At 52.1% G+C, this 12,944-nt stretch overlaps 1 protein-coding gene, 1 long non-coding RNA gene and 1 pseudogene across 3 annotated transcripts in view; 2 read left to right on the top strand and 1 right to left on the bottom strand.

The window, feature by feature from the left end:
- Positions 1–8,248, bottom strand: part of LOC101056743 (uncharacterized) — a 19,770-nt gene extending 11,522 nt beyond the window's left edge. Inside the window, exons 1-2 of the long non-coding RNA XR_008540028.2 lie at positions 7,826–8,248; positions 3,931–4,082 (exon numbers count right to left, since the gene is read on the bottom strand). This is a non-coding gene — a long non-coding RNA (uncharacterized LOC101056743). The remainder of the gene's footprint in view (positions 1–3,930; positions 4,083–7,825) is intronic.
- On the top strand, positions 5,043–6,103 carry LOC454369 (ribosomal protein uL30-like; annotated as a pseudogene).
- On the top strand, positions 7,919–12,944 carry ZNF747 (zinc finger protein 747). 2 transcript variants are annotated; one of them, XM_016929699.4, is made up of 3 exons: positions 7,919–8,855; positions 8,996–9,109; positions 10,167–12,944. In XM_016929699.4, the coding sequence occupies exons 1-3, from the start codon at positions 8,627–8,629 to the stop codon at positions 10,814–10,816; spliced, it is 993 nt and encodes a 330-aa protein (XP_016785188.3). In that variant the 5' UTR covers positions 7,919–8,626; the 3' UTR covers positions 10,817–12,944. The 2 variants fall into 2 exon arrangements, with proteins under 2 accessions (XP_016785188.3, XP_016785187.3); XM_016929698.4 differs by having other exon boundaries at positions 10,164–12,944.

The following is a 12,944-nucleotide window of genomic DNA, read 5'->3' as shown; positions in this document are numbered from 1 at the left end:
CCTACACCCACCACCCGGGACTGTCTCCTTCTCCCAACATTCAACAACACTCCCACACGCATCTTAGTGGAAACAAAACGCTTCCTCTTACACTGGCAAAAAAAAAGAACCCAAAAGCCTCCCAGCCTAAACCAAACACCCCTTTACAACCACTTACAGCAGCAGCCCTAGCCGGGACCCCAGAAGTATAAATGCATGAAAATAACAAAATGTATATCTTTTTAGCATACACACCAGTTCTCTCTAACAAAGCAAGGCATACTTTTCCTATGCAGTACCTCAACTTACATTTGCCTCCCCTCTAACTGGATGGGCGCCTGCACACCCTGGTTTTCCTCAGTCCAAAAATCAACGTTGCCCCAGGAGACCAACCCCTACCAATCCCCGTTAATACCCCTATCTGACACCGCCGTGCTATACAACTCATACCTCTATTAGTAGACCTCGGAATAACTACAGGAGTTGGAACTGGGATTGCGGGATTAACCACCTCCGTTTCCTATTACCAATCCCTCTCCAAAGACCTCACAAATAGCTTGGAAAAAATAGCCAAATCCATTACAACTCTCCAATCACAAATAAATTATTTAGCAGCAATGGTTCTTCAAAACCACAGAGACTTAGACCTACTCACAGCCGAAAAAGGAGGACTCTGCCTTTTTCTAGATGAAAAGTGTTGCTTTTATCTTAACCAGTGTGGCTTAGTACAACATGCTGTAAAAAGACTAAAGGACTGAGCACAAAAAATTAAAGAAAACATCCCTTGATGGCCAGCGTGGCCCTCCTGGTCTTTTAATACCTAGTTTCCATAGCTAATGCCCCTTCTAGGCCCGGCCATAACCATTTTTCTTTTCCTAGCATTCGGCCCTTGTCTCCTACACCATCTCACCCAGTTTTTACAGGACCGTATCAGAGCCTTCACCTATGCGACAATACAAGATATAATGCTGCTCCAGGAATACCAATGGTTCCAAAAACTGTAGTCCCTACTGTCCAGCCTTCCCCCACAACCGTCGCCCCTTCCCAGCAAGAAGCAGCCAGACAATGGCACCCCTCTTCTATTACCTATTAAAGGGCTGGAATGTTAGGGACAAACTGCCCAAGAAAGCTTCTTGGTGCTGCCCACCCTTCCAGCAAGCCTCTTTACATTTCTAAGCCCTTATCTAGGTGCCGCGGTGAAGCCAGCAGACTTCACTTATCAGACCTTGCTGCAATAAGCAAACCCCAGGTACAAATCATCCACACCGCACAGGGGGAGGTTGTGGGAAACATAAACAAACTTTACCTACACCCTCCTGTAATAAACGTCACAAGGTAATATGTAGAAAAATTAACCAGCAAACAACCCCGAGATGCGGCCATACCAAAGAACTCCCTCAAACTCCCCTCCCCAATATAAACCCCTCATTCTGTAAGCTTGGGGCTGCTTCCTCTCTATTAGGGGAGCAGCTGGCAGATTAATAAAAAGTTGCCTGCCTAACTTTAGGTCTATTTTTCCTTTCTCTCAGCTGACCTTACACCCTCATCTCCTGGGAGTAGGAGGAAGCCCAGCTGTGAGTCAAAATGCCCAGGATCCCCAGGAAGGAGGAAGCCTAAGAGAAAGGCAGAAAGGGGAGAAGAGGGGATGACGTCTCCGTCCCAGCTGGAAGAGGATATTTTGTTGAGGAAGGAACGCTATTTATATGTTCCTTACTCCTGGTGTGACTCATTTTTGCTGACCTGAATTTATGACATTCCCTGGAGCCTGGCATCTTGACCTTCTCTTTCTCACTTTAAGGGAGGAGACCACCCCTCATGTTGTCTTATGCCCAATTTCTGCCTCCAAAGAAATAAGAAGTAAAAACTAAAAGGCAGAAATGGAATCCACAGGCAGATAGCCCAGCACTGCACCCTGGTTAAAGATCAACCCCTGACCTAACTGCTTGTGTTATCTGTAGATTGCCAGACATTGTATGGAAAAGCATTGTGAAAATCCCAGTCCTGTTCTGTTCCGTTCTGATTACCTGTGCATGCAGCCCCCAGTCACGTACCCACTGTTTGTTCAATCAATCATTACCCCCTCAGAGATGTGAGCCCTTAAAAGGGACAGGAATTGCTCACTCGGGGAGCTCGGTTTTTGGAGACGTGAATCCGCCGATGCTCCCAGCTGAATAAAGCCCTTGCCTTTCACAACTTGGTGTCTGAGGGGTTCTTGTCTGCGGCTCGTCCTGCTACAATTTTTTTTTTTTTTTTTTTTTTTTGAGACGGAGTCTTGCTCTGTTGCTCAGGCTAGAGGGCAGTGGTGTGATCTCTGCTCACTGCAGCCTCCACCTCCCAGGTTCAAGTGAGTCTCCTGCCTCAGCCTCCTGAGTAGCTGGGATTACAGGCACCTGCCACCACACCCGGCTAATTTTTAATTGTTTTTTAGTAGAGACGGGGTTTCACCATGTTGGCCAGGCTGGTAATGAACTCCTGACCTAAAGTGATCTGCCCCCCTCAGGCTCACAAAGTGCTGGGGTTACAGGTGTGAGGCACCACACCTGACCGAGACTGGGCTTCTTTTCTTTCTTTCTTTTTCTCTTTTTTTTTTTTTTTTTGAGATGGCATTTTGCTCTTGTTGCCGAGGCTAGAGTGCAATGGCGCGATCTTGGCTCACCGCAACCTCTGCCTCCCGGGTTCAAGTGATTCTCCTGCCTCAGCCTCCTGAGTAGCTGGGATTACAGGCATGCGCCACCACGACTGGCTAATTTTGTATTTTTAGTAGAGATGGGGTTTCTCCATGTTGGTCAGGCTGGTCTCAAACTCCCGACCTCAGTTGATCGGCCCGCCTCAGCCTCCCAAAGTGCTGAGATTACAGGTATGAGCCTCTGTGCCCGGCCTTTTTTTTTTTTTAAAGATAGAGTCTCACTCTGTCACCAAGGCTCGGGTGCAGTGGTGTGATCTCGGCTCACTGCAACCTCCGCCTCCCGGGTTCGCACCATTCTCCTTCCTCAGCCTCTGGAGTAGCTGGGATTACAGGCATGTGCCACCACACCCAGCTAATTTTTGTATTTTTAGTAGAGATGGGGTTTCACCATGTTGGTCAGGCTGCTCTTGAACTCCTGATCTCAGGTGATCTGCCCTCCTTGGCCTCCCAAAGTGCTGGGATTACAGGCATGAGGCACCACGCCCAGCACTTAATTTGACTGGTGACATCCCATGGGACTACAGTCAGGCTGCGCTATGAATCGGCCCATTCAGTGGCAGTGTGTGAATTCAAATTTAGGATGAAGAAAGTTCACCTTTCTGTCTCCAGGCCCCTAGGCCCTGGAACAGCTGCCTGTGTAGTTGATGGTGGCTCCTCTGGTTGGCCTTGAGGTGTGTGGGAATGTCACTGCCTGGTGAGCTCCTCAGTTGGCCAGCACTGTCTGGGGGTGGGGGATGAGGGTGGCTCCCAGGGGTACCCATCTGAATGCTGCTGTTGTGAAGGCTGATTCTGTCACCTGAATATGAGTAGGCCTTGGGGAGTTGACAGGGCCAGAGGTAAGTTATGAATCAGCAGTTTCCCAATGGCCACTCAGAAAAATGACACATTTGGAAGGGACCAGCAGGAGTCTATTTGGGAGCTGTCATAAGCCCTTGGTGTCAGAAACACTGACCTGGTCTCTGAGCCTTTGGCCAAGGCTCCCTGTAGCCAGACCTTCCCCAAATCTGCAGTCTCTGCCCGGCCTCAACATCTGGCACTCACTCAGCACCTCATTCCTGTCCCCAGTGCAGCCACACTTCGCCAGTACCTTCAGCCAGGCCTCAGGTACTCCGGGGAGTGACCCTTTGCCCGCAGCTGGTATAGCACCCACTTCTCCCACAACGAGGCCCACCCCTGCTTCCTGTTGCCCAGCAGGCCTGTGTTCCTTCACCTGTCCCCACTGCTGGCAATGCTTGAGCCAGGGGCCCTTCAGTGGATCCACTGACCTGGTGACATGGACCTCAGAGGCTGACCTCCAGGATTGTGAACTCTGCCCCTGGTTCTTTCCCGGGAGGGTCCAGACCCCCAAGGGAGCTTCCAGGATCTCCCAGAGCTCTTCCAGACTGTGGGTAATGGGCACCACACTGAGGGGTGGGCACTGCAAGAGACAAAATGTCATTGCTTTTAAGGGAAGTTTTCAGTTTTCTCTTGTGTCCTTCCGAGGTCTGAGAGCCTGGGAGACCTAGGGCTGGGAACACACCCCCTGGGCAACAATGAATCCTTATGCCCCTCCCAAACTTTTTGCCTCCTCTCCCCAGGGTGAGAAAATAGCCCTTAGAGGCCCCAAGGGACCAGAATAAACACACTTAACAAAGTAATCCATGTCTTCCACCTGTTTGATGCCCCCCCAACCCACACAGATCTCCCCTTGAAAATTTTACTGCCCTAGCCAGATTTTCTTCGTCCTGTCATTTCTTTTAAAATTTATTGTTCTTGGCCAGGTGCAGTGGCTCACGCCTGTAATCCCAGCACTTTGTGAGGCCAAGGTGGGTGGATCGCCTGAGGTCAGGAGTTCAAGACCAGCCTGACCAACATGGTGAAACCCCATCTCTACTAAAAATACAAAATTAGCCGGGTGTGGTGGTGCATGCCTGTAGTCGGGGTGCTGAGGCAGAAGAATCGCTTGAACCCGGGAGGCAGAGGTTGCAGTGAGCAGAGATTGCGCCATTGCACTCCAGCCTGGGCAATAAGAGCAAAACTCCATCTCAAAAAAAAAAAAAATTATGGTTATTTAAGAAATACAGGCCAGGCGTGGTGGCTCACACTTGTAATCCCAGCACTTTGGGAGGCAGAGATGAGCGGATCACGAGGTCAGGAGATTGAGACCATCCTGGCTAACACGGTGAAACCCCGTCTCTACTAGAAATACAGAAAAATTAGCCAGGCGTGGTGGTGGGCGTCTGTAGTCCCAGCTACTCGGGAGGCTGAGGCAGGAGAATGGCGTGAACCCGGGAGACAGAGCTTGCAGTGGGCTGAGATCGCGCCACTGCACTCCAGCCTGGGTGACAAAGTGAGACTCCGTCTCAAAAAAAAAAAAAAAAAAAAAGAAAGAAATATAATGATCAGTAGCTGCACCACTAGAAAGATGGCAGAGCAAGAGCAAAGAAAAATCCCTTTGGTTCCAGAAAATCTCCTAAAAAATAGGAAGGCTTATCAAGCCCTCAAAGCCACCCAGGCAAAGCAGGCATTTTTGGCAAAGGAGCAGAGGAAAGGAAAAGGGCTCAGGTTTAAGTGACTGGAATCATTCCTACATGATTCCTGGCAGGAGAAACGTGACAAGGTGCACCTCAAGACAACTAGAAGTGCAACCTCACGCCTTGGAATTGCCAGATAAATGTTCCTTGGCCTTTGTTGTACACATCAAAAGGATTGATGGTGGGAGTTTACTGGTGCAGAGAACCATTGCAAGACTTTGCCTGAAGAAAATTTTTAGTGGTGTCTTTTTAAAAATGCTGTGTATAGTGGAACCTTATGTGACCTGAGGATTTCCAAATCTGAAGTCTGTCTGGGAATCATTTTGAAACATGGACAAGCCAAGGTCAAGAATAAGACCATCGGCCAGACGCAGTGGCTCACGCCTGTAATCCCAGCACTTTGGGAGGCCAAAGATGGGTGGATCATGAGGTCAGGAGATCGAGACCATCCTGGCTAACACAGTGAAACCCCGTCTCTACTGAAAATACAAAAAATTAGTCCGGCGCGGTGGTGGGCGCCTGTAGTCCCAGCTACTTGGGCGGCTGAGGCAGGAGAATGGCGTGAACCTGGGAGGTGGAGCTTGCAGTGAGCCGAGATTGCACCACTGCGCTCTAGCCTGGGCGACAGAACGAAACTCTGTCTCAAAAAAAAAAAAAAAAAAAAAAGAATAAGACCATCCCTCTGACAGACAACACAGTGATTGAGGAGGACCTGGGGAAGTTTGGCGTCATTTGCTTGGAAGACCTCATTCATGAAATTGCCTTCCCAGGGAAGCATTTCCAGGAGATCTCATGGTTCTTGCGCCCTTTCCACCTTTCAGTGGCCCGTCATGCTACCAAAAATAGAGTGGGCTTCCTCAAGGAGATGGGCACACCTGGCTATGGGGATTAACGCATCAATCAGCTCATCTGCCAGCTGAACTAGACCCAGGTGCCAAACCGCAGTAAATTTTTATCAATGAAGTGGAAGCATGTGTTTTTGTTGTTTTGGGAATTTTTATCAAGTACCTTCAGAGAAGATTATTTCCTGCTTTATCTTCAAAAACTGGAAAGGGTCAAAGAAAAGACAGTAGCTTGCTGGGCGCGATGCCTCACGCCAGTAATCCCAACACTTTGGGAGGCTGAGGCGGGCGTATCACCTGAGGTCAGGAGTTTGAGACCAGCCTGACCAACATGGAGAAACACCGTGTCTACTAAAAATACAAAAATTAGCTGGGAATGGTGGCGCATGCCTGTAATCCCAGCTACTCAGGAGGCTAAGGTAGGAGAATCACTCAAACCTGGGAGGCGGAGGTTGTGGTGAGCCAAGATCGTGCCATTACACTCCAGCCTGGGCAACAAAAGTGAAAGTCCGTCTCAAAAAAAGAAAAAAAAGACAGTAGCTTATGTTCATGGCAAGCACCTCTCATCACAGTCCAGTTCCAAGGAAAAATTCCAGCGTTTTCTACATTGGGTGCCACGTCGCCTGAAATCAGCACATTCCATGGAGGAAGTAGTACTTCTCTGTTGCATCTATCCTAGGGTTTAATGTTCGTAAATGAGTCACTCTAGCATTTGCACAAGGCTCCTTAAGACTCCTGCAACAGTCGACAAAGCCCAAGGACATAATTGAATCTGGAGAGTCCTGGGGCCTTGTTTTGAAAAAGACTTGAAATACACATAGGAAGAAAAACATAAAAATAAATGTTCACTTGTCTCTGCAAAAAAAAAAAAAAAAGAAAAGAAATATAAAAGCACCTGGCTTCAGCCACTTTTTCTGACTGCTCTCTCTTGTGAAGATGCCTGAGTACATGTAAAACAAGTACAATTTGTATTCTTTCCTCCTGTTAGTCTGTCTGCTGTCGATTCATTTTTTCTTATTTATTTTTGAGATAGGGTCTCCTAAGTTGAGCAGGCTGATCTCATTCTCTTGGACTCAAGGAATCCTCTTGCCCCGACCTCCCAGGCGCCAGGATTACAGGCGATTCTCAATCTGGGCCTAGATTCAACTAAAGAACCCACTAAGAGCTAAAAGGCGCGTTGGAGGTGACTCTGACTCCAGTACGCGGGACATGTATGAAGTCACGTGGAGCACAGAGTAGGCCATCAGGAAGTGTGAGAAGGAGGTCTCAGGGGAGAGCTGGCGACTTTTACTGAGATAAAGACCCCAGGGGAAGCAGGTTGGGGTAAGAAAGGGATGAGCTGGGTTTGAGCCAAGGAGCCTTGGGCCATCCGCGCAGGGGCAGGACGTCAGGGAAGCCAAGAGCCTGGCTGCAGCTAGAGGGAGACAGGCGGTCGGGAGGCGTCCTGCACAGCAGATGGGAGAAGCTCCTAGAAGAGAGGGCCCTCTGACTTTCTCAGCCTTACCCTATTCTCCCCTTGGCTTCCGCCATCTAGAAGCTCCCAGAATTTCAAGCTCCAAAAAGCCTACAATAGAGGAGGTTCTCCTGTATCCACTCCATGGCTTTTGTGAAAGGAAAATAAATCTTGGGACCCCCCCAAATCACTACGCTAAAGGAAAAAGTCAAGCTGGGAATTGCTTAGGGCCAACCTGCCTCCCAGTCTATTCAAAGTCACCCCTTTGCTGGCTGACACAGATGCATATCTGATTGCCTCCTTTGGAAACGCTAATCAGAATCTCAAAAGAATGCAACCGTTTGTGCCTCACCTTCTGTTTCTTGGAAGCCCCCTTCCTGCTTCACGTCTTCCTGCCTTTGCTTCAAGTTGCCCCGCCTTTCCAAACAGAACCAATGTACTTCTTACATACATTTATTGATGTCTCATGTCTCCATAAAATGTATAAAACTAAGCTATGCCCAGACCACCTTGGGCACATGTCGTGAGGACTTCCTGAGGCTGTCACGCGCGCGTCCTCAACCTTGGCAAGTAATTGAGATTTGTCTCGGAATTTCTGGGTTCACACTTTTTGCTCTCAACATTGGGAAGAGGCTGCTGTCGCCGTTTCTGAGGACAAAACGAGACAGTGATGGGCTGAAGTCCGATTATAAAAAGGTCCAGAGACGAAAACTAACTTCTGAGTTCACGAGGGCTGCCTTCCGCAGGGCGCTGCTTTGTTCCCGCAAACCCGGGCGGAAGCTCTGAGCTGCGCCGCCTCACCTGGCGGGGCCGGAGCATGCGCGGCTGGTTTTCAAGGCCGGCGCCTGTAGCCGCAACGGCCATTTTGGATTAGGGCAAGGAGAGAACTGGGCCTGGAGCGGGGGCGCGGGGAGGGGGGCGTCGTCGTGGGTACAATTGCGCAGGGGCAAAGGTCGAGAGGTCGCGCTGCCGCCGTTTTATTTGAAGACATCGTCCAGTTCTGACCATGGACTCGCAGCCATCGGCCCCTAGTTTCCATCCCCTCTAGTGGGCCCTCGGGGGCTCTACTGACCTCCTTCCTTCCCTTGGTACCGGGCCGGGGAAGTGTTCTCGGGCGCGGGAGGTTCCGCATGCCCAGGCCTGGCCAGGGGAGATGACCGATCCGTCGCTGGGGCTGACAGTCCCCATGGCGCCGCCTCTGGCCCCGCTCCCTCCCCGGGACCCAAACGGGGCGGGACCCGAGTGGAGAAAGCCCGGGGCCGTGAGCTTCGCCGACGTGGCCGTGTATTTCTCCCGGGAGGAGTGGGGCTGCCTGCGGCCCGCGCACAGGGCCCTGTACCGGGACGTGATGCGGGAGACCTACGGCCACCTGGGCGCGCTCGGTGACAGCCCCACCTGCTTGCCTGGGCCCTGCGCCTCCACAGGCCCTGCCGCGCCTCTGGGAGCTGCGTGTGGAGTTGGGGGCCCCGGGGCCGGGCAGGCGGCCTCCTCGCAGCGTGGGGTTTGCGTTCTTCTCCCCCAGGAGTCGGAGGCAGCAAGCCGGCGCTCATCTCCTGGGTGGAGGAGAAGGCCGAACTGTGGGATCCGGCTGCCCAGGATCCGGAGGTGGCGAAGTGTCCGACAGAAGCGGACCCAGGTGGAGTATCGGGTGCTCAGTCCCATGGGGACTTCTCTGTTCCTGTCCCATCCCGGTACCCTCTGCCACCTCCAGCTACCTGCTTAGCAGTTTCCTCTCTGAACTGCCTCCTCAACTGCGGCCAGGAGGCTGAGCCCCTGCCTGGCTCCGGGATGCAGCCTAGAAAGGGGCTGTGATGGAGGCTCTGGTCCTGCCATACCCGCCCCTGAGTCCTCACCTCTGCGTGGTCACTACACTCCGGGGACTTTTTTGTTTTGTTTTGTTTTAGAGACAGGGTCTCTGTTGCCCAGGCTGAGGTGCAGTGGCGCCATCATAGCTCACTGCAGTCTTGAACTCCCGGGCTCAAGCAATCGGCTCAACCAATCCTCCCGCGTGGGCCTCCAGAGTACCTAACACTGTAAAGGCACTCGCCACCACGCCTGGCTGTTTTTTTTTTTTTTTAATTAAAAATTTTTTAAAGAGATAGAGGTCTTGGTGTGTTGCCCAAGCTGGTCTCGAACTCTAGCGATCCTCTATCTCGGCCTCCCAAAGCACTGGGATTACAGGCATGAGCCACTGCACCCGGCCTCTAGGTTCTGTTGACTCTACCTCCACATCATGACCCGCTCCAGTCGTTTTCCTGCACTGGAACTGAAAACCATAGTTCCTATGCCCCCACATCCCGCCCTCCCATTTCCTTCCTTTAGTTCTTGCCTCAGCCTTTGCAGAGTATCCAGCCCCACTGAACTTGGCCATGCCCTCCTGGTTCTGCCTTTCTTGGTGCTGTTCCTTCTGCCTGGAATATCCCCAGGTGTCCGCTTCTTATTCCAGATCAGGCCCAGATGTTCACGTCATCTCTGCCCTTCCCCCGCGGTGACATTTCCCCAGCCCGGAGGCGGAATGGACTGTTCCCTCCCTCCCGGCTCTGTCTGGCTCTGCAGCCGAGGAACAGGTGTCACTCCTCCATCTCCTAGGAGCAGTCGGAGGTCCAGCAGGCCTGTCCCTGTCCACGCGGGCTGTGGGATTCAATGACCAGGATGAGCCAAGCCTGAACTCTCCCCTCCTTATCTCTCAGCAGATTCCAGAAACAAGGAAGAGGAAAAACAAAGGGAAGGGACGGGAGCCCTGGAGAAGCCCGACCCTGTGGCCGCCGGGTCTCCTGGGCTGAAGGCTCCCCAAGCCCCCTTTGCCGGGTTGGAGCAGCTGTCCAAGGCGCGGCGCCGGAGTCGCCCCCGCTTTTTTGCCCACCCCCCTGTCCCCCGAGCTGACCAGCGTCACGGCTGCTACGTGTGCGGGAAGAGCTTCGCCTGGCGCTCCACACTGGTGGAGCACATTTACAGCCACAGGGGCGAGAAGCCCTTCCACTGCGCAGACTGCGGCAAGGGCTTCGGCCACGCTTCCTCCCTGAGCAAACACCGGGCCATCCATCGTGGGGAGCGGCCCCACCGCTGTCCCGAGTGTGGTCGGGCCTTCATGCGCCGCACGGCGCTGACTTCTCACCTGCGCGTTCATACTGGCGAGAAGCCCTACCGCTGCCCGCAGTGTGGCCGCTGCTTCGGCCTGAAGACCGGCATGGCTAAGCACCAATGGGTCCATCAGCCCGGGGGCGAGGGGCGTAGGGGCCGGCGCCCTGGGGGGCTGTCTGTGACCCTGACTCCTGTCCGCGGGGACCTGGACCCGCCTGTGGGCTTCCAGCTGTATCCAGAGATATTCCAGGAATGTGGGTGACGGCCTAAAAAGTGACCATCTAGACATTGTGGGCGGCCTGAGATGGGCTCAGGGGCCCGAACCTCTGCAGCGGCCTGCAGGGAGGTCCCAGAATCCACCGCAAGAGCTGGCCCGGGGTGCGGACAGTCTGATCTTGGGCTCTCAGCAGCCTCTTCTGCCAGCACCTTGCTCCCCGCTGCCCTGGGCTCTCCAAGGCCCCCTTTGCTGAGGCAGGGCTGAGGTGAGAACCCCCCAGATCTCCATACAGGGAAGCAAAAGCTGTTTCTCCTCCCAGAGATGCTAAGAGGATTGAGGTAGGGAAGAACCTTGTTTTCTCTGTTGTCTTTTTCTTTTTACTTTTTTAATTTTTTGAGACGGAGTTTTGCTCTTGTTGCCCAGGCTGGAGTGCAATGGTGCGATCTCGACTGACTGCAACTTCCACCTCCTGGAGTCAAGCGATTCTCCTGCCTCAGCCACCCGAGTAGCTGGAATTACAGGCACCTGCCACTATGCCCGGCTAACTTTTTGTATTTTTAGTAGAGATGGGGTTTCACCATGTTGGCTAGGCTGGTCTCGAACTCCTGCCCTCAGGTGATCCACCCACCTCTGCCTCCCAAAGTGCTGGGATTACAGGCGTGAGCCACCTCACCTGGCCTTTTCTTTTTTATTCTTTGACCTTCCCACAAGACAATACCCATTGTCTGGTTTTTTGTTTATTTATTTACTTATTAAGACAGCATCTTGCTCCTCACCCAGGCTGGAATGCAGTGGTGTGAACTGGGCTCACTGCAGCCTAGACCTGCTGGGCTCAAGGAATCCTCCTGCCCCAGCCTCTCAGATGGCTGTGACTACAGGTGGGCAACACTATGCCTGGCTAATTTTTAAATTTTTTTGCAGAGATGGGGTTCCCACTATGTTGATCAGGCTGGTCTCAAACTCCTGGGTTCAAGCAATTCGCCCACCTTGGCCTCCCAAAGTGCTGGGATTACAGGGGAGCCACTGCACTGGCCTTCATTGTCTTTTTGCTGCACAACTTAAAAAACCAGTGACCCTGTATTGGATCTCGCCTGCAGTTGCTGTATTGATTTGGGCCCAGGCAGTGTTTTTAAGTGATAAGAATTAGTGATGAAGATCTAAAGGGATATTTTGCACCAAAATCCAGGTTTCTGGCATCTTTTGAAAAATCCAAAGATTTCGCAAGTTCACCTAGGCTCTCAGAAAGTCGCAGTTGTTGGGAGTTGGGCCGGAGCCAGAACTCCCAACTTACTGTGGCCCGGCCACTCATCCCATCAGCTCCTGACCAAGCACGAGTAGCCATTCATCATGGCTTGCTTTTAGTGTTTTTGGTGTTTATCTTAAAGTACAGCAAAGAAGAAAGGGAAGTATTTCTTGAACCCATGTCTGTGTCAAAACAGTCCTTGCATCTTTCCTGTCTTCAGGTACGCACCATCTTTGCTGTCTTTTAAGTATGTGCCATCATGGGCAGAGGGGGCTAGGCCAGGAACACCTGGTGTTAGATTTGTAGCCAGTGGCAACCGTACCCATCTGTATCCCCAAGTTCTACACAGAATCCCTCCAGCACTTCACGACTCCATTATCCAGCTACCACTAATTCTTTTGTGGGCAGAGTCCAGCCATGGGCAGCCCCTGCCCTGCCTCTGGTCAGGACAACACCTGCCCAAGGAGAGCAAGGGCCTGTGACCTCTGCTGGCCTGTGCGCCCTCGCCTGTCACCCAGCTCAGCCCTGTGTCTGGCCTACCCAGGGAGGAAGGAACCAGATTTATCAGCCTGAAAGGACGTAGAAGTTTTGGAGAAAAGACACTGTTCGGGTGTCAAGTAATGAACTGACTTTATTCAAACCTCATCTCCAATCCGATCCCACCATGGTCTCTCTCTCCCTCAGCTTTTCTGGGGCGGGTTGACTTGTGTGTCACTTTATCACAGGGGCACATGGGGTGAGAAGAGGAACCTTGGCAGTAGGAGATACCTTTGTACCAGGTTTTAATTTCCAGTGTACATCTCAGTCCCCTCCCCTAACCCTCAACACAGCCTGGGGAAAGCCCAGCTTGCAACACCAGTTCTCAGCCCAGACTGACAGCCAGATCTTGGCCCTGAGTTTGCCAATTAAAGGTGCCGTGATTATTACCTA

The sequence above is a fragment of the Pan troglodytes genome, chromosome 18 (genome assembly GCF_028858775.2).
Source record: "Pan troglodytes isolate AG18354 chromosome 18, NHGRI_mPanTro3-v2.0_pri, whole genome shotgun sequence".
NCBI classification, from domain to species: domain Eukaryota; kingdom Metazoa; phylum Chordata; class Mammalia; order Primates; family Hominidae; genus Pan; species Pan troglodytes.
Note: the sequence above shows the minus strand (reverse complement) of the source record. Positions and strands in the feature narration are given on the sequence as shown.